We start from the raw sequence: 26213 nt of genomic DNA, 5'->3' as shown, positions 1-26213 counted from the left end.
TCAAGGAATCTGCAAAGAGAAACACGATTAATTAACTCCCTTTTTATGCATGTACATTATGGATGAATCAATTTAGAAAGCATTGCTTATCCCTACATTTCCATAGACAGGATCATTTGCGTAAATGTCAGGAGAAGGGATATGCTCCCTGTTCTTTTTCCTGCAGAAAGGATGCAAAAAAAAAAAGTAATGTATTTACACATCTTTTAAAATCTTATTTTATCCATCCATCCATCCATTTTCAACCGCTTATCCGAGGCCGGGTCGCGGGGGCAGCAGCCTAAGCAAAGAGGCCCAGACCTCCCTCTCCCCAGCCACCTCCTCCAGCTTGTCCGGGGGAATACCAAGGCGTTCCCAGGCCAGCCGAGAGATATAATCTCTCCAGCATGTCCTGGGTCTTCCCCAGGGCCTCCTCCCGGTGGGACATGCCTGGAACACCTCACCCAGGAGGCGCCCAGGGGGCATCCTTGTCAGATGCCCGAACCACCTCAGCTGACTCCTTTCGATGTGGAGCAGCAGCGGCTCTACTCTGAGCCCCTCCCGGATGGCCGAACTTCTCACCCTATCTCTAAGGGAGAGGCCAGCCACCCTTCGGAGGAAGCTCATTTCCGCCGCTTGTATCCGCGATCTCGTTCTTTCGGTCACTACCCACAGCTCGTGGCCATAGGTGAGGGTAGGGACGTAGATCGACCGGTAAATTGAGAGCTTCGCTTTTACACTCAGCTCCCTCTTCACCACGACGGACCGGTGCAGCGTCCGCATTACAGCAGCTGCAGCCCCAATCCGTCTGTCAATCTCCGGCTCCCTTCTCCCATCACTCGCGAACAAGACCCCGAGATACTTGAACTCCTCCACTTGGCACTCTTATTTTATCATGGTAGGATTTTGTTTGTTTTTTGCAAACTGAGCTGAGGAATAATAAAACCTTTTTGTTCGGGCATTGCAGAAGTTTGACAGGTCTCTCTGACTCTCTGGTGCCCTGAAAACTATTTAGAGATTCTCCTGCATGCATGACTTTATCTGCAATGATTTTGTTCATGACAACTTACCATTTTTTAATAACTCCCACTCCACATCCTATCAAAATAATCAGCAAAATCCCACCTGCTCCAGACGAGATAAGAATATTCTGCATGTTGTCTGTTGACAAAGAAACCATTTTAAGTATTTTTGTCATGTAAAAATAGAGAGATCAATCCATCCTAAGTCTTTCTTACCATTAATAGGTAAAGAGAGCAAAATGTTGTCATATCCCACCACGTTGATTGCCAGGCAGTGCACAAACCTGAAAGACCCAAAGTCTGTCTGCAGAGTCTCAATAGTAACAGAGCCATTTTTCTCTGCTTTGCTGCTTTGCAGGACTCTGTCACCAAGAACAAAATGTACCATGCTGGGAGGCTCGGACTCTACGATGCACTCACACTTTACCACGCCGTCCTCTGAAGAACACTTTGAGGAAGTCTTGATGTCAGGGCCATCTGTGAGGACATGAAATAAAAATGGAAGATAGCCATGCATTTATTATGTATGTTTGAATGAAAAAAAGTGTTTTGTAATTGAATTCATTCTAGTGTAACATAACATACATAACACGCTGAGGTGCAGGATCTAATTACCCCTTCTTCACTGATAGCAGTGCAGCACAGGGCCCCTACTGAATGTTTGGCAAACCTGATCTGGCCCACCAAAGGGCCGTCATTCTTTGCGATGTGGGCCATGTGTAAGTTGTGTCTAGCCACGGGCCAGTTGCAGACACACTGCTGGCCCTTTGCTGGGGCCAGAGCTGAACAGTGTCAGCCTAATATGTACCTGCCAAATCAAGATGGCGCCGAGTATGGCAGCCTCGTCGCGAGCTCCCCCAAGCAACGGCTTTCTTCTGTGTTTAATTTTACTTTTCCTTTATTTTTTCACGAGCAGCACTTGTCTCCTTGTGTACGACCGACAAACCTTACTGGACATAAAAGACGGTCTTTCTTATAACTTTCCGGAGTTCAAGTTTTGCAACACGGACGCTCCGTTTGCAGACCCCCCCATTCATCTCACCTGAGACGCCTTTGTTCTCTGGCCCTGGAGGCCGCAAACGCCGACGCAGAGGGAGAAGATCTGGCGTTCTGGTTCGACTGAGACGGCGCACTTACAGACCACCGTTACCCAGTTTATTACTGGCTAATATGCAGTCTCTGGAGAACAAGCTGTGCGAGCTTCGGGCACGGATCTCATTCCAGCGAGAGATGCGGGACTGCTGCGTGATCTGCCTCACAGAAACCTGGCTATCGGACAAAGTACCGGACTCCGCAATACAACTGCCGGGGTTCTCTGTGCACCGCGCGGACAGGTCACAGGATCTTACTGGGAAAAGCAGAGGCGGTGGTGTGTGTTTCATGATCAACAACAGCTGGTGTGATTATGCGAACGTGCACCCGGTCAAATCCTTCTGCTCACTGGACCTGGAGTACCTGATGATTAAGTGCCGGCCATTCTGGCTACCGAGGGAATTTACAGCAGTGATTATTACGGCTGTTTACATTCCCCCACAAGCCGACACTGACCGTGCACTCAGGGAACTGTACAGCGCGATCAGCAGCGAGGAAACCGCACACCCAGAGGCAGCGTTTATCACAGCCGGAGACTTTAATAAGGGAAACCTGAAGAAAGTCTCACCAAAACTCCATCAACACATCCTTTTCAACACACGTGGAAACCGGCAACTCGACCACTGTTACACCTCTTTCCGGGATGCGTACAAAGCCCTCCCCCGCGCCCCATTCGGCCAATCAGATCACTGCTCCATCCTGCTCCTGCCCGCCTACAGGCAGAAGCTGAAACAGGAAGCTCCAACCCGGAGGGCGGTGCACTGTTGGACGGACCAATCGGAGTCTGCGCTGCGGGACTGTTTTGATCACGCGGACTGGGAAATGTTTCACGTGGCCGCCAGAGACATTGATGAATACACAGACTCAGTCTGTGGATTTATCAGGAAATGCGTGGAAGATGTCGTCCCATCCAGAACAGTCAAATCCTTCCCAAATCAAAAACCCTGGATTAACGGAGATGTTCGCGCGGCACTGGCGGCACGGAACACCGCCTTTGCCTCCGCGAACACATCGGACTACAAACACGCACATTACCAACTCCGGAAGACGATCAAAGCAGCCAAACGTGAGTACAGGGACAGGGTGGAGCAACAGTTTGACAACCCTCGGAGTATGTGGCAGGGACTAAACACGATCACAGACTTTAGAGGGAAAACCAGCACACCGCAGACCACGGCCTCTCTGTGTGAGGATCTAAACGTATTCTACGCTAGATTCGACACAGCGAACACCATGAGACCGGACAGTGTGCGCACCGCGGATGACGTCAGTGCGCACACTGTGTCTGAGGAGGATGTGCGGAAGTGCTTCAGGAAAGTGAACGCACGCAAAGCTACTGGTCCGGACGGGATTCCCGGCCGCGTCCTCAGGTCATGCGCGGCTCAGCTGGCTGGAGTGTTCACGCACATCTTCAACCTTTCCCTCTCTCTGTCTGTAGTCCCAGCCTGCTTCAAAATGGCCACCGTCGTCCCTGTACCCAAATCCTCCACCATCTCCTCATTGAACGACTGGCGACCTGTAGCCCTGACCCCCATCGTAAGCAAATGCTTCGAGAAGCTGGTCAGGGACTTCATCTGCTCTGCACTACCCGACTCACTGGACCCTCTACAGTTCGCATACCGCCACAACAGGTCCACTGATGATGCCATAGCCCTGACACTACACACTGCCCTGTCACACCTGGAGAAGAGAGACACGTATGTGAGGATGCTGTTTGTAGATTACAGCTCAGCATTCAATACCATCGTTCCCTCGAAGCTGGACAGGAAACTGCAGGATCTAGGACTGAGCAGCTCCCTCTGCAGCTGGATCCTTAGCTTCCTGTCTGACAGACGCCAGGTGGTCAGACTGGGCAGCATCACCTCATCCCCCATCACACTGAACACTGGTGCTCCACAGGGGTGTGTACTGAGCCCTCTCCTGTACTCACTCTACACCTACGACTGCACAGCCACTAACAGCTCCAACATCATTGTGAAGTTTGCGGACGACACTACAGTGGTGGGTCTTATCACCAACGGTGATGAGACGGCTTACAGGGAGGAGGTCAGCGCCCTGACCCACTGGTGTCAAGACAACCATCTCACCCTCAACGTCGCAAAGACAAAGGAGTTGATAGTGGACTTCCGGAGGTGCAGAGAAGTACACACCCCCATCACCATCAACGGCGCTGCTGTGGAGAGAGTGAGCAGCTTCCGGTTCCTTGGCGTACACCTGGCTGAGGATCTTACGTGGTCAGTACACACAAACAAAACAGTGAAGAAGGCCCAGCAGCGCCTCTTCTTTCTCAGGAGACTGAAAAGATTCGGCATGAGCCCCCGCATCCTCAGGACCTTCTATCACTGTGCCATTGAGAGCATCCTCACTGGATGCATCACCACCTGGTATGGCAACAGCACCGCCTACAACTGCAAAGCTCTCCAGCGAGTAGTGCGGTGCTCTGAACGGATAATTGGAGGTGAGCTTCCCTCCCTCCAAGACATCTACAGGAAGCGGTGCCTGAGGAAAGCGGGGAGGATCATCAAGGACTCCAGTCACCCCAGCCATAAACTGTTCAGACTGCTTCCATCAGGAAGGAGGTTCTGCAGCATCCGGTCCTGTACCAGCAGACTGAGAGACAGCTTTTTCCATCAGGCCATCAGACTGCTGAACACGTCATAGACACCTCAGCTTCACTACTGGAACTTCAACATTATGCACTCCACACTGTATATAAATGCCACTTGTTTTGCACATATTCAACTCTGTATATTTTATATATTTTATTATTATTATTTTATTTTATTTTTTTACTATTTAATTTGTAAAAATGTGTATACACACACACACACACACACACACACACACACACACACACACACACACACACACACACACACACACACACACACACACGTAGGAAAATATTTAGTATACACATCCAGAAATGCATACACTATTATATATTGTACATATATTTATTAGTTTCAGGTTGGCCATTCTTGTATTTTGCTCGTTTGTGTTGTTGTGTTTGCACATCTCTGTTGCTTGTGGGGCTCGCACACAAGAATTTCACTCGCATGTGCTGTGCCAGTGTGCCTGCACATGTGATGTGACAATAAAAAGTGATTTGATTTGATTTGATTTGATACCTTAATCAAGCCATGTAATAACAACATGTGCAGTAACAAAATAGTGCAAAAGTAACATGACGAATCTCTTTTCAGAGATTACTCAATGTGCTCTAGACAAAATGTCACATTCACCCAATCATACACTTTTTCAACTGAGTGCTTCCTAACTACATTCATACACATTCATGCTCTTGACATGAAGAACGGAGGAACCAGGGATTAAACCACTAACTTCTCATCATTAGGTGACCTACTCTACCTCTGAGCTACAGCCACCCAGTGGTAAAGATGAGTAAACCATCACTAGGTTGTGGATAAAGTGCACACTCACAAACCTGTCAAACCTGCATTTGAAACGTTGGCTACCATAGCAGTATACTATTGCAACATGGCATTTGGGTCTTCTAACTAAAATACGAAAATAGGAACATAAATAGTGCCATCATTGCCAGACCTGGCCAACATCTGGCTGACATACACCCTGCCATGACACCAGTCAGTCAGAAGTGCCAGCTTGATGCCAGATCCGGACCAGACCTCTTTTCTATGAGCCTGGGCCACATACACCAAACCACAATCGGGCCAGATTTGGCATGCCATCACATAAACGGTGTCATCTACGCCAGGCCTGACCCATATCTGGACAACATACCACTTACCATGCCAGACGTCAGCCAGCAGTGCCGGCTTGACACCAGATCTGGGCTAGACCTGTCTGCTATGTGGGTTACTGCACCTATTTTATTTGTTTGCTTGTTTATATTGTTTAATTGCAAAAAATACTGTATCGCCGATTTTGAATGCTTAAAAAAATGAGACTATTTACAGTGGTTGATACACTGTAAATGTACAGTATACTTACATTTTACTTGAAGTATCTTAGATGTTTCCTGGAGCAGACCATGATGGTATGTTATGTTGCATTTTAAAGGCTTGTTGTGATCAGAGCGGTTTGGGTGAAAGGTCAGAGTAGATGTTGAATTCCACTGGCCTTCATGAAGCTGCTGTGTTTGATCATGCTGCTCTCCAGAGTGACTCCAGATGAAAGAAGGTGGATATGTGGGGCAGGAGTGAAACACGGAGCAGGATGCAGACACATTCTCACCCTCCTTTATCTCCTCTTGCACAGATAAATTAGGTTGACCTGTGTTAACAAAAAAGATTATGATCATAAACCCAAACTCCATCATGATGGTAAGTACACTGTAATGGAAATACAAGTCCACTTAAACAGTATAGCTGCTGATGAGTTTTTTGTTTTCATTTTTGCCCATTCTCTTCCATACAGAGACACTTAACATCTAAATCCAAATCACCCAGTTTGACAAAAAATTTGCTATGCAAGGTTTTACATTAAACTTAAAGTAAGTCATAGCAACAAACAGGGTTAAATAATACTGATTAAAAAAAGTGCTCTTGCCATTAAATCAATTAGCAATTAAAAAAACTGCATTATTAAATCTTAGCTTTGAAGGAATAATTCAGTAAATTAAGAAAAGGCTGAGAAACAAAAATAAAGAAAACTGTTCTAGAGCATTGCACATTCACACTAAAATATTTATTCAGCACTTATCAATATAATGAAACATCACGGTAAAAACACTGGAAACAAAGAGATAGTTACAAGAAGTAGAAAATGTGGTGGTATTGTTAATAGTACTTACTCAATGAAATAGAGACTTTATCATTGATGTAGGAATACTGGTTGTAGTCTTTAATTTCAATCCGGAAATAAAAAGGCCATCCGTCACTTTGTTGAAGATTTTCAATCATCAGAGAACAATTCTTCTTGCTGAGATCTCCCAGTAGTTTTGTCCGATTCAGAAACGGATCCAAAATTTGCGATGCATTGGAATGACAGATGACTTGATCATTGTCATTGTACCAAATCCCTGTGAACTCGCTGACCTTATTTTGTGGACTAGGGAAGTCATAAGAACAGGGGATCACCACACATAATCCAAGGTGACCTTTCACTGAGGATGGCACCTTTACAGTCCAAGATGAAGCTTCCATTGGAGAAACTGTAATAAAATCCACAGTAAAATTTGATGAAGTTTGCTTCATCAAAGTACAGGAATAAGACAACCAGTGAAAGAAGGAGAGATTAAATGCATGGGAAAATACAGAAAAGATCATTTAATACTCACAAAATACTGGACAAAAAAGCAAAGCCATATGAAAAAAAAAACTGTTTAAGTCTACATCTTGTGAGAAATAAAGATTACAGATAAATTATCCATACCTTTAAAGCAAATGCACATTAGGAACAAAGACAAAGACCACCGTAATGTCATCTTTTCTTGTCACTGTTACACACTCACATTTGTTGTTACTTTCATTTCCTTCAGAAGTGTGACTTCTGAGTCTCCAGTCTGCTTTTAATACCCTCTACATACACTTTATCATGCACAAAACTTTTTTTTACCCTCATATACCATATGGTTGGGACAGTTTTGTCTTATCTTTCTTTTTTGAAGTAAATTCACAGTTGTTGTTTTTGTTGACATGACAGCTTGATCAACATGCCTTCCTTCTACTTTTGATTCCTTCTTGTGTCTCCTAAAAAAACACCAGTTTGACATGTACACACACACACACACACACACACACACACACACACACCAGCTTTAAGGCCTTTTCCGATAGCTTAAGGTATTGTCTAGATATGCAATGTAGTCTCAATTCTTTGGTTGTAAACCTTCTTTAATTGCTTATGTCTAATTCTCTGAAGTGTGTTTCTGTAGGGTACAGTCCCAATCAAAAGTAATTTGCATTCTTTGTGTATCTTGGCTCGAAAATTGTTGTCTCCTTGTTGCTTTTCCTTAGTAATGGCTTCTCAACAGCTATTTGACCATAAAGGCCTGATTCACCCAGTCTCATCTGAACAGTTGATATAGACATGTGTCTGCTACTGGAACTCTGTGTGGCATTTATCTGGGCTCTAATCTGAGATGCTGTTAACTTGCAGTTTCTGAGGCTGGTGACTTGGATGAATTTATCCTCAGCAGCAGAGGTGACTCTTGGTCTTCCTTCCTTTCTTCATGTGAGCCAGTTTCATTGTAGCACTTGATGGTTTTGCGACTGCTCTTGTGGACACTTTCAAAGTTTTAGCAATTTTCCAGACTGATTGACTTTCAGTTCTTAAAGTAATAATGGAGTGTCATTTCTCTTTACTTAGCTAATTAGTTCTTGCAATAATATGAATTCTAACAGTTGTTGAAATGGACTGTCAGCTGTGTACCAACCTCACGTCTGCACAATACAACTGATGGTCCCAACCCCATTAAGAAGGCAAGAAATTCCACAAATGAACCCAGACAAGGCACACCTGTGAGGTGAAAACCATTTCAGGTGACTACATCATGAAGCTGATCAAAAGAATTTTGATATCTTCAGTATGTATCTACAATGTAGAAAGTAGCAAAAACAAAGAAAAATCATGAACAGTGAGTTACACTTGACAGCACTTTACAGCCCTAAAGTGACCCTGACAACAGTGCAGCAACCCACTTCACTCTTAGTGTTAATGCTTTACTAATTTTAGATGAGCTCAAATAAAACATGATGTGAGAGGCTGAGTGGTAAACATAATTAAAAAAGCAGAACAAATTGATTTGAACAAATTCATATGAACATGTGAATTTTAGCTGATGTGCAAAATCTTTGCAACAAAAAGACACTAAAGATGATGTTAATTAATTTTTTTTGTTTGGTTTTACTGGTTAATGTTTGTGGATTTGCTGTTTTAGTGCATGCTATGTGAACTGAGGATTAAAACTTTAAGAGACAGCTGCTGCAGAAAACAATCACAATCCCCACAGGCTGTGATTGGCAGATATCCCATATGGAAAAGATATATATAAATCTTATAAAGTATCTGTCTTGTGTGAAACTTGTATGAAAAGCATATAAGAGTGAAAACAGATATAAGATCCCTTGAAAAATTATACAATGAAACTTGTATGTTTTGGATACTTACTAAAACAATGTATGAAAGTAATGAGAAAGTGGCCACTTTCATGAGTAAATCATGTAAGCCTTATATGATTTACTCATGAAAGTGGCCACTTTCATGAGTAAATCATGTAAGCCTTATATGATTTACTCATGAAAGTGGCCACTTTCATGAGTAATCACATATAAGTTTTTACTATTTCTTTTCCATATGGGATGATGAGATGAGATGAGATGAGATAGCCTTTATTTGTCAGTTGCAGGTCTTTTGCCCACAACCGAGATGACAGACCTTGCCGACCATACATACAATACACAAACATTACATTGGGGAGACAGCGAGGAAAAAAACATCAAAATGTGTAACACAAAAGGATAATACAGGAATGCACAGATATCAACACACCATAGTACAATAAACACAGACAAGCAACATGGGAAAGAGTTCCAGTGTGTACATCTGATCTGGGACCGCCGCAATCTTTCGACTGCGCCTCCAACTCACCCGATGTCCACATCAGAGGGGAGGTAAGCGTTGGAGGTGGCGTTGGATCCGGGGTAGGGAGGGTGATGCGTCAGTGAGTGCTTATCAGTATCAGTATATGTATGTGTGTGCGTGTCCATAGTTCAGCTGAGACAGTGTCCTTCGCCCTGCCAGGCTAAGTAAACAGTCTTCCAGCCAACCCAGGTGGCCTTGCATGGAATGGGAAGGAACAGACTCAACACAGTCGTTATCAGGGAGTTTTTGTTCGGCTCCACCCTTGAGCCCACAGCTGGCGCCGAAGGGGTAGCCGGATTATGATGGTAATTTGTCTTTTGCAACAACTCATGAGAATTTCAAAGCTGTTCTTTAACACTCCAACACTGGTCTCTCAATCTCCCGTTGGAGAACTGCAAGCTTCCCCATGATGGTGTCAAACTTACGTTCCGTGGTCTTGTCATTCTTTTGCTCAGAGAGCCGATTCTGAGAACTCATGACTGCAGTTAGTTGTTACACGATGTAATCCAACTTTCGCTCAAAGGTGTTATTCTGAGCAGGCCTCTCCTTGATGTAACCCAATATACGCTCAGAAGTGTTATTCTGAGTATTCACGGCAGCTGTAAGCGTCTCCAAGGTCTTAACCATGCTGCTCTCCATGAGCCCGTTCTGAGAAGTCGCGCCTCGTCCCATCGTTTCAATCCCAGCGGGCAGCCTTGGGGGGGTTTGAACAGCCAGTTCTGCTTTCTTAATTCTCCGATAAGCCAGGGCCAAGCCAGCTCCGATCAGCAAGAACCCTGTTATCATGGTTCCGAATAGGTAGATATCTTCAGCGTCCTCGATCGACAGTCCCGCCAGACCCTCCATTCCTGCCACCCGTCCATCGTGTATCCGGCAGGGAAAGTCCCTCCAGGGCACTCGGGCTCTCCCAAGCCCAGACTTCTCGTTGAGAAAAGGGTGTCAAAAGGCATTCAGAGACCAGTTGATCAAATCCATAATTCTCTTTAGGTTTTAGAAACAGACTGTGAGAGTGTTATGATCCTGGGCCATGTTGGCCCAGCATTCTTGTTTTCATGTATTCTTGTATTTTGTTCTTTATTTAGGCCATGGTTCCTGGGTTGCTCTGTTAAGTTGTTCCTTATTTGATTTCCCCTTGTGACTTTTACCCCCTGTGTGCCCCTCTGTGTATCTGTGAGCCCTCGTCTCCCCTCCTCATTCAATGTTTTCCCCAGCCCGTTATGTCTGTGCTCTCTCTCTCTCCTCCTGTCTGAACTTCTGTGTACTTCCTGTTTTACTTTGACAGTCTCTCGTCAGTATGCGTCATGTTGTGCTTACTCCTGCCCTGTCTCGTTACGATTATCTGTGTCAGCTGTGTTCCCCGTGTGCTCCCACTTCCCTCGTTAACCCTGTATTTAGGTCCGCGTCTCCCTCAGTTCTGTGTCACGTTCTCCCTCATGCTTTCTGTTATTCTCCCCGTGTCTCCTAGTCTGCATTATAATTAGCTTTTCCCAGTTTAGTTTTATATTGTTTGTGATCTGTTTTCCAGCAATAAAGCTGTGCTTTTGAGTTCAAGTTCTGTCTCCGGGAGTTTGCGTTTGGGTCCAATTCCTGCCTGCCACACAGCCGAAACATGACAGACAGTGTGTTCCAGGGAAAGTAATACAAAAAAACACGAGACTAGACAAGGACATAAGAACTAAGCAGGGAAGATAAGGGAGAGAGGAGAGGAGAAAAAGTGTGTCTGCCTCCTCCGAGAGCCAAAAGGAAAATATGTTCTTAGTACTCACAGAGGACTGGTGCAAAGGGATCAGGCAGGAGGACAATGTGCAGAAGAGATGGGAAACAGCCAAATGGACATTACGCATGTTGGACTGAAGGATAGAATGGCGATTTAACGGAAGGCCAAGGTCAAGGTTAAGTTTATTTATATAGCATATTTCCAACAGCTCATGCTGCACAAGTGCTTTACAAACTGAAATGCAACTAAAATAAGTAAAATCCACAACAATGATGCAATAAAATGTAAAAGAAAGAAATAATACAATAAGACAATAAAAACAACTAAAATAACAACAACTAAGGCTATTAACTCATTCACTGCCATTGACGTCTATAGACGTCAATTATGTTTTTTTTTTGTTTTTTTGTTTTTTTTTTTTTTTTTTTTTTTAAATGACATCAGAAACAGCAGTATGCGACATTACGTGATGGCAGAGCTTCAGTTCATCCTTTGTCTTTTTTTTTTTTTTTTTTTTATAAATAGGACAGGGGGAATGAATGAGAGAAAGAGGGGGAGAGAAAGAAAGAAAACCAAAGGGAAGAAGAGACGGTGAGAGGGGGGGGGAAGAGAGAGAGAGAAAAAAAAAAGAACTCCTGGGTCACCTGTATGGAGAAAAAAAAAACAAACAAAAAAAACAAACAGAGGAGACAGCAAACAACAAAGAGCAACATAATAATAGAGAAAACAAAGCACCATCATAATAAACTAGCTAGTCATAGATATCAATATTTACTAAATAATAAACGATATTGTGCAGCACGCAAGATAGACAGCGCACAGTGTGCTTTGAGGCAGCAGCCAAGAAAGCTTTAGTCCGCGTCTGTGAATACCCATGTGTGCATACCTGTGTGGATCAGCATGCTTGCATTCCAAAGGTTTCTCCATGTAATGATCTGCTAGGGAGTGTGGGGGGGCCACAGCCCCGTCCTCCAGGGTGTGAAGCGGGTATGGAGGAGATCAAAACTCCAGACATCCAGAGGCCCCCAGAACACAAGAGACCATGGAAGACCAACAGAGGGGCAGCCGCGCCACTGTTCCAGTAAGAGCTGAGGAGAGTCCCAGATGAGGGCTCGCCCAGCAGCCGCGGAGCAGAAGTCAGGGGGAGTTGCAGTGACGCGCCCGTGAGCTCCGCCGGCCCCCAGCTGTGCCTGAGTGACCGAGCCCCAGGCCGAGAGGCCGGGGGCACCCCACCTCCAAAGGGGCCCGAGCGAGCCCCAGGCCCCAGGCCCCGACAAGCGGCCGCCAAGGAGTGAGCCGGTGTGTACCCGGACGCCCACCCCCAGACACAAAGAACCACCAACACACCGACACCTGAGGGAGTCCGCCACTGGCAGGGGAAGTGGTGGTGGGTGGAGATAGGCCTCCAAACCTTGGAGGGCCTGAGGTGTCCCCAGAGAGGTGGCGTCTGATACCCAACCTGACATATAGACACAGACATACAGGCACACACAGACACAAACATCCATTCCCACCCTCATGCTCTCATATGCACTCACTCCACACTCAACCAACGTGGAGACAGACATAAAGAGACGCTGTACACACAATCACACTCCCCAAGCGTACTCTACAAACCGGGTCTAGGTACCCTTGCCCCTGGGGGGGGGGAATTGCACCCAGACCCAGGTGGTGTTACCCTTTTCCCTGCGGTGGGGAGAGGCAATTACGTTTTTCAATGGGAGGGGCTAGAATACAACCTCGGGCAGCTTGTCAGTGAATTTTATTTTTTCATATATTTGTAAATAAATTGTTTTGATAAAACATAACCTTTCTCAGTGTCATTTCTGTTTTATAGAAGTGAAAAACTATTTTATATGTTAGAGGTGTCACAAAGCAAGAAATATTAGTGTCAAAGGCACTTTTCTGCTTGAAATGTATTTTTCACAAAAAGCTCGTTTTCTCCCTTTTTTTGGTCAAAACAGGCATTTTTGGTAGAACCCACCTCTCTTCTACAGCTGATTACTAAAGAATGGAAAATGGTAGAAACAAGCTTTTTTTTGGATGAAAGAAGAGAGTCTGTTCTTCATTTTGGTAGGTTCAGCGTTTATATGATCATAACACACAGTTTTCACACAGTCTCTTCAAAAATGAGTAAAAATGCTCAAAAACCCTGGCAGTGGGGAGTTACCTGATTTGAAAATGGCTGGCAGTGAATGAGTTAAAACAAAATATTTGGGTCAACGTGTGAAAAAAGCCATTCCATAAAAATGTGTCTCCAATAAAGATTAAAAATGTTTCAGCGTTTGTGCAGATCTAATAATTAGAGGAAGACTAATCCAGAGTCTGGGACCTGCCACAGCGAAGGCTCTGTCACCATGAGATTTAAGTTTAGGCCATGGGATGGATAATATTTGTTTTGAGCTGAACCTCATGGTTCTTTCTGGAGCATAACAGGAGCTCAGACAGGTAAGAAGGGGTTCAGCCATTTAGTGATTTAAAAACGAGTAAAATTTTAAATTGGATCCTGTTAGGAACAGAAAGCTGGTGCAGAGAGGTCAACACTGAGGTTATATACTCCTTCCATAATTACAGTTCCTCTTCTGTGTCATGGAGAGAGCAACATCTTTGCAGATGAAGACTATCTACAAAGATGAAGATCTTCTAAATTAGTGAGACGTTCTTTCCTCTGAAGCTTAAGTCGTTATCTGCTTTAGGGTGTGCATTTAAGAGTAATACCATGGAGTCAAGTACTTTTTATATTTCTCTGGCTTCGTCAGAGTAGCCACAGTATTCAGAGTTGTATGTGGTAAGTTGTTAGACTCTTAATGACATATTTGACCTCTGTGGGAGTACAGTTTAGGTAGCTGCTTTGCACTGTGTTGGCACGTGGCATTGAGGAAGATAACATTTTATCCTTAAACTTATTTAGAGCACTTTAAGAAAGAAATTAACTTTAATGAAAAATATTCCCAAGTGCCGTGTAGAACATCCATTCATTCTCTTCCACATATACAATTTAGGGCCACGTGCTGTATAATCCATTATTGTAAATTCAAATATTATTAGGAAATGATCAGACAAAAGAGGGTTTTTAGGAAAAAAAACGTTAAATGTTCTGTTACTATGCCACATGTCAGAAAAAGATTTAGTGTGATTAAAGTGGTAAGGTGGTAGGGATGGGAATTGATAAGAATTTAGTGATTCCGATTCCATTATCGAGGCATTTCCTGTCTTTATTCTGATCAGTGTTGGGGTCATTACATTACAAAGTTCTGCTTTCTCTGCTTAGAGATCAGTCACCATCTACACATTTGTGGGAACAGAACATTCTGTGATTCATCATTTTAGCAGATACATTTTCTGTTACCAACTGAGTGTACAACATTTAAATAGGTGTTTTACTAATACACCCAATCCCACTGTGGATATATACAGTTGACAATAAGATGCTGTGATCAAATATAGTTAATTTACTTTTTAAAATCAAGGTATAAGCCTGTTTTTCCGAGGGTTAACGGTCTCCGTTTACCTCCATCCATCCATCCATCTTCATCCGCTTTATCCGGGGCCGGGTCGCGGGGGCAGCAGCCTAAGCAAAGAGGCCCAGACCTCCCTCTCCCCAGCCACCTCCTCCAGCTTATCCGGGGGAATACCAAGGCGTTCCCAGGCCAGCTGAGAGATATAATCTCTCCGTTTACCTTTCTGTAAAAATTAAAGTTCTATAGTCTTTGTCACAAATGAAACTTTTTCACAAAAGATTCACTAAAGAAGATTGGCCAAGGTCATATCATGCATATTTCAGAGCACTCTTCTCAACACAGTGTAGAAATCTTTGTAACAAGTGGCCTCATTTTTCAAAAACTATATTAGAATACCAATGGGGGGGAGAAGCTTGAGCAGTGTGTGACATGGTTAACTGTCAATATCTACACTGAGTAAAAATATTAATGAAAGGTGGAGTGTTGTCAAAACGGCTGGTTAAAAAAATTTCATTTAAACATTTTCAGATATGCTAATTTGTCTGGAGCTCCTCAACTTACCTATTTTATTAGATGGGACATGGTCAGAACTGCTGGGCCCTCTCTATCATTGTCACAGCTTTCCTTATTATTAACAACTTTCTCAAACTCAATCTCCTCGAGATCCGACATATACGGTGTACATTTTAGGACATCCTCAGGTCTCAGGAAAAAAGCCATCAGGTTCACAAAGGGTGGTTTGCAAGAGAAAACTCATCTTTTAGAATGCTAAATCACTAAAGATCAACTACGTGCAGTGTTTTCAGAGGAATCACATGTTACAATGGATGTCAGAGCAGTGAAATCAGAGCCAATAGCAGCTTGCCTTGCACTCTGGTCTCCCATCTGTTTACTGTCAAAGAGCAGCAACTTATCTACAATGTGCATGCCCATGCCAGCAGAAAAAAGCTGCTGGCCAGTCAGCTTGTAAAACTGAGAGAGCTGCAGACTGAAAGAAGTGCAACTTTCAGCGACAATAGCAAACTGCGGCCACAAGATGACAGCAATGTCAAGGCTACGTGCACATATTAATTGACAGGTGCTTTATGACAGCATTGTCTGAGGTTAAAGGTGTTTCTACTTTACGTCTACTTTCAGGTTTATGAAATGCCAATGAGGCACCATAACTGTCCTAATATGACAGCCCAGTGATCCCAGTGCATGACATGACCAATAAATAACTTCTATCTCTACACTTTAAATTAACTGATGTTATGTGTATAAGATATACATGAGCATCTTTACCTCTGGGATTAAGAGCTGAATATTAAATGTAATATAAGAGATTAATCTTATCCCGCTGTAGTATGATAACAAAGAGATACAGTTAGACGTGTATACAGTTGGGTACAGTTGCACATGTGGGGTTTTTTTTGGCCATCTTTGTGTCTAATTTGTGTAGATTGTAATATATATATATATATATATATATATATATATATATTGCTGTGTATCCTGGTGGTGTGGATTCACTGATCCAATCCACCAGGCTATACAGCAATGACATCGGAATGTCGTTCGGGCTGGAGAAGTGTAGTCGGATGATAACAAAGAGAGGGAAGGTAGCCAGAACTGAGGTGATCAAACTACCAGAAGGCAACATTGCAGACATAGAGGACAGTTACAAGTACCTGGGGATCCCACAGGCGAATAGGAACCATGAAGAGGCCGCTAGGAAAGCTGCAATAAACAAGTACCTGCAGAGGGTCAGGCAAGTCCTGAGGAGTCAGCTGAACGGTAAGAACAAGATCCGGGCTATCAACACCTACGCCCTGCCCGTGATCAGGTACCCTGCTGGGGTAATAGGCTGGCCAAAGGAGGAGATAGAAGCCACTGACATCAAGACAAGAAAGCTCCTTACCATGCATGGAGGGTTTCACCCCAAGTCCAGCACCCTGAGGCTGTATGCTAAGCGGAAGGAAGGGGGCCGGGGACTGGTGAGTGTCAGCACCACAATCCAGGATGAGACAACGAACATCCAAGAATACATTGGGAAGATGGCCCCAACTGACCGAGTGCTCAGTGAATACCTCAGGCAGCAGAAACCCAAGAAAGTGGAGGAAGGCGAGGAACCATCATGGAAGGACAGGCCCCTGCACGGTATGTACCACCGGCAGATAGAGGAGGTGGCTGATATCCAGAAATCCTACCAGTGGCTGGACAAAGCTGGACTGAATGACAGCACAGAGGCACTAATCATGGCAGCACAGGAACAAGCACTAAGCACAAGATCCATTGAGGCTGGGGTCTATCACACCAGGCAAGACCCCAGGTGCAGGCTGTGTAAAGATGCTCCAGAGACAATCCAGCACATAACAGCAGGGTGTAAGATGCTAGCAGGCAGGGCATACATGGAACGCCATAACCAAGTGGCCGGCATAGTGTACAGGAACATCTGTGCCGAGTATAACCTAGAAGTCCCAAGGTCAAAATTGGAGATGCCCCCAAGGCTGATGGAGAATGACCGAGCTAAGATCCTGTGGGACTTCCAGATACAGACGGACAAAACGGTGGTGGCTAACCAACTGGACATAGTGGTGGTAGACAAACAGAAGAAGACGGCCGTAGTGATCGATGTAGTGGTTCCGAATGACAGCAATATCAGGAAGAAGGAACACGAGAAGCTGGAGAAATACCAAGGGCTCAGAGAAGAGCTCGAGAGGATGTGGAGGGTGAAGGTGACGGTGGTCCCAGTGGTAATTCAACCAGCAGATCCTGGGAACAACATCGGAGATCTCTGTCCAGAAGAGTGCAGTCCTAGGAACAGCTAAGATACTGCGCAGGACCCTTTTTCTTGACATTTTTGTAGCAACACACTACTTTCTGCAGTGCAACAGTGCTCAACTGATGCTCACGAGGTCATGGTACCACAGTGTGTTCCAACACTGCTCTTATGCAGACAGAGCAGGTTGTAAGTAATTCAAAAATGTTGGAACACCTGTAGCAATTAGTAGTACCAGCTTCAGAGTGGTACTACTAGCGGATCAACGACCCAGGACCATGACACTGCTACAATCAGCTGGTTTCAGTCCAGGTGTGGGAGAAATAAATGGTGGAAGAAATGCAGCTTTTGAGGAGCATCATTATTGTTGAGAATATTATTGTTAGTTGTTTTTTTTTTCAAGGTAAAGAATAAGATCACAGTGCAAATGACCGTTCACTGAATGTGAAACTGATGTTTTCGGCTCTCCCCTAGCACAGGGTGAGGAGTGGAGTCATTTGGAAAGTCCTCAGAGTAGAGCCACTATTCCTCCAAATCGAAAGAAGCCAGCTGAGGTAAGGTGTTCTTGCCAGCCATGCCCTACCAGGAGGGAACCCCAGTGATAGACCCAGGACATGCAAGGGAGATTATATCTCTCAGGAGTCCTATGAATGCCTCTGTTGGGTCTGTCTAGCACAGGACCACCGCTGGAACGAGACAATTAAAAAACACAGCTAAAGCATTGAACACCAAGTAGGCAAAGTTCTTCTTGTTACTCATGCTACTGCGGTCAGAGTGTGACCCCATAAAGACTTCCCTAAACCTGCTCGTCTGGAAGTCCAGCAGTTCATCTAAACAAAAGTCACTTAGACTAAAACAGATATAGCTACGTTTATCCTACCATAAAACAATAAAACCAGGTACGACCTCTTCCCATGCTCCCAGGATGGAATGCACACCAAGCCTTTGTAGCCTGCTAAAGATCACACATCCTATCACTACACAATTAATTATACACCTCTAAGCATATATGGTTAAATATTTCTAAGCATAAATGACAATCAACAATACAAAACCTTATTTTTATCATTAACTCTGTTTTCCTGGGTCTTTTCACGTGTGTTATGAATAAATCGTCTTTTTTTCGGTAAATAAAAAATGGACCCTTAGGCCCCCTCCTTGATTCAAAGATGGTCTTTCTCTTTTCACATAAGTGGCCACCTTGACTCCGCGCTCAAACCAGCTTTCCTCCCTGCCCAGGATGTGTACATCCTCATCATTGAAAGAGTGTCCACTGGCCTGTAGGTGTGAATAGATTCCAGAGTCCTGGCCTGACGAGGTAGCTCTTCTGTGTTGTGCCATCCGCTTTGCCAGAGGCTGTTTGGTTTGCCCGATGTATAAATCGGGGAGTCACTTGGATGAGTGATGAAACGTTTCTCCCACTGAAAATGTTACACCCAGATGAACAGAATCAACTTTTGGAGATTTACTTTCCTGGATGATTGAGCATGCATCAAGAAATTGATAGTTTTGTTAATCATTTATGTGATATTGTTTTGTCAAGAGGAATCAATCAAGCAATATTAGGTTGATGTTACAGGAGAATGTACTATCTCTCCTAACACTGAAAGCAACAATATGCAATATCTATAGAACTCAATGAGAATGAAAATGTGCAGTTATAGTTTTTGTTGTGTCTTATGAAGGATCATGACAGTACCTTAACCTTCATGTTGTGTTCCAGTCAAATTGGAGAACTTTAAAAGTTTTATCAATGAAAAATGTTGTTAATTTGATCAGATTAACATGAGATTCATGAAATTCTCTTTTCTCGCTGTACACAGATCTCCACTGCCCTTAGTTTTGACTGAATTCGCAGATTCACAAATTAAACTTGAGCAGTTGTCATGGCCCCTCTGTTCTTGCTGGCTTGACCTGCCATTTCTGTTTCTGTTTCCTTGAACCTACTGATAATCACACTCACCTGCAGCTGATGAACTCATCCCTGGGCACTATTTAACAAAGTGGCTGATCTTCAGTTGTTGTTGGAACATTGATTGACAATAGTTAATGAAACCTTTGCTTTAGCAAAAGGTGATCTTATCATGTCTTGTCTTGGTAAAGAAAACTAACTTCTGTCTCCTTGTGTGCCCATGAAAACTGTGGAATTTTGGAGAGAACTCTTAGTTTTTGTAAATATTTCTGAGGGGACTGTGGAGAGCACGTGTGAAAGAAGCCGGCACGATCATTATGGAGGGAATCACGTTTTGCTGGACTGTTTTCACTTTGGTTTTACACTGTAAATAAACTCACGGTCCCTGTTGTGGAAGTCATGGTTTTGGGTCCTGTTTTTCCACCAGTCAGCAAAACTGATGAAGAAATCCAGTCATTAATGGACCCAGCAGATTCCTGTCCTGTTCCAGCAACTAGTTAGCGGGTTCTCCTCGGGAGTTTGGAGGACCTGACTTGGAGGAGCACAGCCCAGGGAGAAGCGAGCCTACAAATGCCGAAGCGCAGCCCATGCAGCTTGGTGGGCTTGCCTCTGACCCTCAGTAAGGAGAAGGTGGCTGATGGTCAGTGAGTATTTATGGTGGCAGAAAGGGGCACGTCATTACCACCTGTCCCTTGTGGCCAGAAGATTTTGCTTACCAGTAATTGTAGAGATACTAGCGGGCAAAATAAATGAAGCTTCCCTACCACAACCTAGGTGCCTGGTCGAACTCACCTTTAACACTCACACTCACTTTTGTCATGCCCTGATTGCTCTGGAGCTGAACAAAGGTTCCTTGATCAATCATTAGCAAAAGAGCCCAGCATTCTTCTAATCACCTTGGCTGAATCATTGCAAGTCTCTGCTCTGAATGACACGAGTCACCTGTACAAAACTCATAGAATCGGTCTGGGTGGACTCTTTCGTGTCACAAAAACTGCCTGTGGTCAGCTGCCTCCTGTGTCTCGCCAAGTGCTCCATCTGTGCTGCTAGCACATATGTTACCTTTGTTTAATATTTACATTTGTTTGATCTGAAACATCTAAGTGTGGAAAACTCACAAAAAATAGGAAATCGGGAAGGGAGCAAAGATGTTTTCGAACCGCTGTAAATTATGAGTTTGATTTAAAAAAGATGTAACATTTTAAACACATTTTAAATACTTTTTCTGTTTGTTTGTTTTTTTGTTGTTTTATTTTTTTAAGCAGAATGACTGTACCTCAAGTTATAGTCAATACAGGGTTTCCTGTATTTAGTTGATGCCTAAAGATATTAGACACCAAGAATACCAATCACACTCATACACTACAGTGTGCTTTTCTGCATTCTGTGTTGAAGTTGGTACACAATCCCAGAAAGACAAATTGCTTTAATTTCACAACCACTAAACACTCCCTATTTAAAAAGAGAGTGGAAATGAGACAGACAGACAAATAGACAGAATCGACTACATACTCTCTTCCCTTTGCGGGGAGACTGATGATAAAACACTTAATGAACAACTGGAATAACATATGTGATATAAGATGAAAATAGCATAAGGATTTTTTTTAACATTTTCCTTGACTTCCATCTGAAGACACAAGCATGGACTGCAGCTGGTCTTTCACAGATGTTACACATTGGCGTATACTGATTCATCCAAGTCGGTCTGCATAGAAAAATAAGTTTAATTCATTCCATTGTTTGATGCAGGCACATAACAAATGAAGAAAACCTAACTCACCCCTACGTTGCCATATACATGAAAATTGGTGTAAATGTCATTGCAATGGGCATCCTCATAGTTCTCTTTCCTGCAGAAACAATAAAGAAAAGCACACAAGATTTTTTTCTTATCTACATGAAAATGAAGTTCAGTCACTCCTTCTTAGGTTACATTTAATCAAAAGTTTTGTTTGTTTGCTAATTAAGGTGAAGAATGTATACCTCCTTGCTGGGGCATAATGAGGGATCTCTACAGGTCTCTCTGACTTCATTGTGCTCAGGTCAGATGGTGGTGTCTCTCCTGATCTCCGCGTGCTAGCAGAAATATGTTTGGGTGTTTTTGTTTGAGTTTTTTGGCATTACCTTTAATGATATTACAATAATTTGTTTAATGACTCACCATTTTTTAACTCCGACAGCAGTAGCTATCAAAATAATGAGCAAAATGACACCTGTTCCAGAGGCAATAAAGATATATTGCATGTTGTCTGAAGAAAGAAAATCATACTGTGTTTTTTGTCATGGAAATGTTGAATAAAAAGAATTTATGTTCTATTTTTGACATTTTTACTTACCATTAACAGGTAAAGAGAGTGTGAGGTTAGCATTTCCCAGCGTGTTGTTTGCCAGACAGTGAACAAACCTAAAGGACCTAAAGTCTGTCTGCAGAGTCCCAGTAGTAACAGAGCCATTTGTCTCTACTGTGGTGCTTGGCAGGACTCTGTCACCAAGAACAAAATGGACCATGCTGGGGGGCCTGGACTGTACAATGCAATCACACTTTACTATGCCGTTATATGAGGAGCACTTAGAGTAAGTCTCAATGTCAGGGCCATCTGTAAGAACAGCAAATGTAATTAGAAACATATATCCATGCATTCATCTTTTGTTGTTATATTTGTTCTATTATTTACTTACATAACACATTGAGCTTCAGGGTGCTTGACTTGACTCGTCCTTCTTCATTAACAGCAGTGCAGTACACGGGCTCTGAGTGTCTGGAGACATTTGACATTGTGTAGGTTTGCCCCTTATTCAGCAGAACACCAGTTTCACTGTGCCACTCATAGCTGCTGACAGGGTTTGCATCACTGGAGCACTTCAGGTGTGCAGTCTCTCCCTCATTCACATCTGACTGGTACTCGACCTTCACATTCACTGGAGCATCTGCATAGAAACATTTAACCCTTACTCTGCAGCATTTTGTATCATTTTACACAGTGAGGTAAAAGCTGAGTTTCATTAAGCATTTTGACATAATGGTAGTACTAGAGTAAATTTTCAAGCAGTTGCCAAAGTCAGCAAGGTTCTGATTGGACAAATATATCGACGATAGGCTGAGCCCATCAGCGATAGGCAATTTATTTATTTATTTGCCAATGAGTAAGTTTGCTAAGAATGATGGAGCTAATAGAAGCAGTCAACAGAAAGAAACAGCGCTGTTTTAACAGTGAGCAAATGCACCCTCCTCAGAGTGCGCCGAAATGCTTGTTGATGGAGCTGCAGAAGCTGGTGACAGCCAAGTATACTCAGCCGGATGGTGGACACGTACATGCTCATGCAGGTTAGTCGTGTTTAAGTACTTTGCTCACACTATATGTCTGCACAAGTGGCACACCACTTTGGTTACATCCTTAGGTTTACCCCCTTCATGTGGTTTAAAGCCTTTATATATTTCTTTGTGCTGTAAGCGTTAACGTGCCATCATCATGATAAAAGCGAATAACAATTAACCCATCCAGATGGGTTTAGTGCATTAAAAATTTTAACCTCGTTAATCGTGATGACCGCTTTAACGCTCTAAATTTTTTGGGAAATTAGTTTGTCCATGCTTGAACTTCTTTTATGTTGTAAACGCGCAAATCAGTCCGTGCATGATTACATGGCTCCACCCATCAAAAATGGGTGACTCGCCCATTGTCGATTATTGGACTGACGATTGTCGGTTGGAAAATTTTTACATATCGCCCAACCCTACCATGAACTAACAAAATATCCAAGTAGTCCATCTAATATTTGATATATTTCGGTCAATGGAGACCAGACAGACTGCTAAACTAACATCACCATTGACTAAGAAACGCTAAAGAAAAAAAGAATAAAATTACGACTTAAAAAAAAAATATGAGTCAATTTAATGATTATAAAGTCATAACTGATAAACGGAGACACAGACAGAATTTGCTCTTCTTTCTGTCACATGTCCATCCAGTGAAAATACCAGATATCTTATTGCTGACTGTGGTTGGAATCTATATGAGTCATGATGACTGCGAATCCTGTGACTCTGACTGAAGCTAGATGCAGAAGCTGCTAAATGAAACATCAAAAAGTACTGCACAAATTTTAGTTTTTAAAATGCTTGAGGAATTTGTCTTTTATCATCAACACATATTTAGAAATGCACACTTACATTTTACTTTAAGGGTCTTGGATGTTTCTTGGTGCTTTCCTCCGTGGTATGTTACCCTGCATTGTAACAGTTTGTTGTGATCAGTGCGGTTTGAGCGAAACATTAAAATTGATGTTGCCTTCCACTGGCCATCATGAAGCTTCTGTGCTTGAAAATGCTGCTCTCCAGAGTGACTCCAGTGAAAAGCTGGTGGATATGTGGGGCAGGAGTGAAACACAGAGCAGGATGCAGACACAGGTTGACCCTCCTTTATGTCCTCATGCGCAGAAAAATCAATGGCATTTGGTTCACCTGTGTTAACAAGAAAGATCATGAATAATCAAATTTTCTGAGAGAACACTTAATGTACTCGGCAGTTGATACTGTATTTTATAAAGCTTTGACTTATGAACTTGCCTTCCTTATATTAATTAAATTTGTTGATACTGTATTTTTCAGACCATAATGTGAACCGGATTATAAGATGCACTGTCGATGAACGGGTCTGTTTTCATACATAATTACATATTACATTACATTAAGCAAATGTTAAACTTAATTGTTACACCTGGTAAAGCAGCAACGCAGATCATTTTATTAAAGATGAAACAATTCTTTAACTCAGGTTTTAACTCTCAGTGATGCCGCAGTGATTGTTTGACTTTGGGACCTGAAGCAGAGTTTGGACCTAGATTACACCGCGAGGCTCCTGAGTACGGTAGCCGTAATTCTCTGACAACCCATCATGCTTCGTACTAAAGCACTTTTTGACAGATTTTTGAGCGTACCACATGAAATCAGTTCGAGGTCAGTAAGCACAACCAAAATTCACACATAAGGTGCACCGGATTATAAGGCGCACTCTTGATTTTTGAGAAAATTCAAGGATTTTAAGTGTGACTTATAGTGCAGAAAATATGTTAAACATGAATAAAGTGTTGAAAATCACCACCAGAGTCTAGTGAGGTTATTAATGCATAACACAGATATATTACTAACACATATTACAAGGAAGTATGGGGGGAAAGAATAGGAAGAAAGATATTTCCTGTTTTGTTTGAGTTGCTGTTCATGAAAAAAAGAATCAGCTCTGGTTGGAAAATATAACAGGAAAAGAGTGGTGGCTTCATTTGGAATTATTTAATCTTTCCATGTCTGCATGTTTCCAAACCGATGCAAGATGTACTTTCAGTCTGATTTCAAGCTTGAGAATGTAGGAAAACAAAGAACTGGATGCAACATCACACATAAACTGAAAGATAAAATGAATTAGCCTGATTTAATAGCACAAATGATGAACATGAAAACAGAAATATTAAAGAAAAAAAAACCTCTAAACCAAATCAATTTGTATTAACCGCAAAACCTGTCTTTCAGGGTTCTAAGTAATTAGTTACATTGGGCTTTCAGAAGCAAAATGTGAGGAAAAAAGCCACAGACACTGAACACACTGCTGGATAATATTAATAATAAAGTGCTATTATAGGTTGATTTGCTGGTTCATAAATGCATTGTCAGAGCTTAGGTTTGAATCAGTTAGGTAACAAAGCAAAAGTGTATCTGTTATTAGTACAAATGAATCAGCTCAGACCAAAAAACTAGCAACAACACTGAATAAACAGACAATACTAAGCTTGGAAAATGCGATTTTATTATTGGCAATATTAATGAACATTTTACTTACGAATCATTGAAATGGAGACTTTCTTATTTAAGTAGGAAAAACTGTTATAGCCTCCAAGTTCAATCCTGAAGTGAAAAGGCCCTCCATCATTTTGTTGAAGATTTTCAATCATCAGAGAACAGTTACTCTTGCTGACGTCTCCAAGAAGTTTTGTTCGTCTCCTATACTGCTCCAGCATTTTAGACTCAGTTGGATGATAGATGACTTGATTCCCATCATTGGTCCAAATCCCTGTGAATGTTTGGACCTTTGCATTTGGGTAGTTATAAGAGCAAGGGATCACCACACATGACCCAAGGAGACCTTTTACTGAGGATGGGACAGCAATAGTCCAAGATGACGCTTCTGTTTGAGTAACTGTAATAAAATGCACAAAGTGTGAAGAAATGAAGCACAGAAACAGGTTGATCAACAAGAGACAGGAATCTTAAATGTATGAAACAAAATGCTGATTCCCTAAAAACTGCCTGGACAACAAAAGATGCATTATAAGACACAACTGACTGTTCAGTTCTGTAACTGGCAAATAAGTAAGTAAACATTACCTCTATTCATACACATTGTGCAAAATGTATCATACCTTTGACGCAAATGCATATGAAAAACAAAAGCCACTGCCAAACATCCATCTCTTCTTCTTATTTCCACATCTAAATAAAATAACAAATGTGTGTATGTGTGGGTGCTTTTATTTCCTCTATGGACAAGTGATGTCAAGTTTCCGTTCTGCTTTTAATACTCACTTGATCCACTTTGCCACAATTTCTGTGAATTTACAAAGTGTAGAATGGGGAAGCAGGTCATATGTATCAATATTTATCCTTTTTGAATGATTTGCCAAGATTTTATCAAAGGGGTGT

General features: G+C 42.7%; 2 protein-coding genes across 2 annotated transcripts; both read right to left on the bottom strand.

The window, feature by feature from the left end:
* Positions 1 to 7503, bottom strand: LOC113032097 (myelin-associated glycoprotein-like). The gene is made up of 6 exons (XM_026184761.1): positions 7452 to 7503; positions 6871 to 7230; positions 6069 to 6350; positions 1286 to 1478; positions 97 to 160; positions 1 to 9 (listed from the first exon to the last, which is right to left on the bottom strand). Exons 1-6 carry the CDS (start codon positions 7501 to 7503, stop codon positions 1 to 3), a joined length of 960 nt encoding a protein of 319 aa, XP_026040546.1.
* A 13682-nt stretch (positions 7504 to 21185) lies between these two features.
* On the bottom strand, positions 21186 to 25982 carry LOC113032092 (sialic acid-binding Ig-like lectin 14). Its single transcript, XM_026184754.1, has 9 exons — positions 25934 to 25982; positions 25354 to 25710; positions 23691 to 23981; positions 22196 to 22444; positions 21853 to 22113; positions 21678 to 21765; positions 21500 to 21592; positions 21303 to 21366; positions 21186 to 21221 (listed from the first exon to the last, which is right to left on the bottom strand). Exons 1-9 carry the CDS (start codon positions 25980 to 25982, stop codon positions 21186 to 21188), a joined length of 1488 nt encoding a protein of 495 aa, XP_026040539.1.
* Positions 25983 to 26213: the final 231 nt, after the last annotated feature.

This window comes from Astatotilapia calliptera, chromosome 11 (assembly GCF_900246225.1).
Source record: "Astatotilapia calliptera chromosome 11, fAstCal1.2, whole genome shotgun sequence".
Taxonomy (NCBI): domain Eukaryota; kingdom Metazoa; phylum Chordata; class Actinopteri; order Cichliformes; family Cichlidae; genus Astatotilapia; species Astatotilapia calliptera.
This window is presented reverse-complemented; position numbering and strand designations above follow the sequence as displayed.

Coding starts and splice junctions, on each gene's coding strand:
- LOC113032097 (XM_026184761.1), bottom strand. CDS start 7,503: ATGACATTACGGTGGTCTTTGTCTTTGTTCCTAATGTGCATTTGCTTT. Junction 6,351..6,870: donor TAAAGTCTCTATTTCATTGA/GTAAGTACTATT, acceptor TTGTTAACACAG/GTCAACCTAATTTATCTGTG. Junction 161..1,285: donor ACAGACTTTGGGTCTTTCAG/GTTTGTGCACTG, acceptor TCCTTTCTGCAG/GAAAAAGAACAGGGAGCATA.
- LOC113032092 (XM_026184754.1), bottom strand. CDS start 25,982: ATGGATGTTTGGCAGTGGCTTTTGTTTTTCATATGCATTTGCGTCAAA. Junction 22,114..22,195: donor CCTGAAGCTCAATGTGTTAT/GTAAGTAAATAA, acceptor CTGTTCTTACAG/ATGGCCCTGACATTGAGACT. Junction 21,766..21,852: donor ACTCTCTTTACCTGTTAATG/GTAAGTAAAAAT, acceptor TTCTTTCTTCAG/ACAACATGCAATATATCTTT.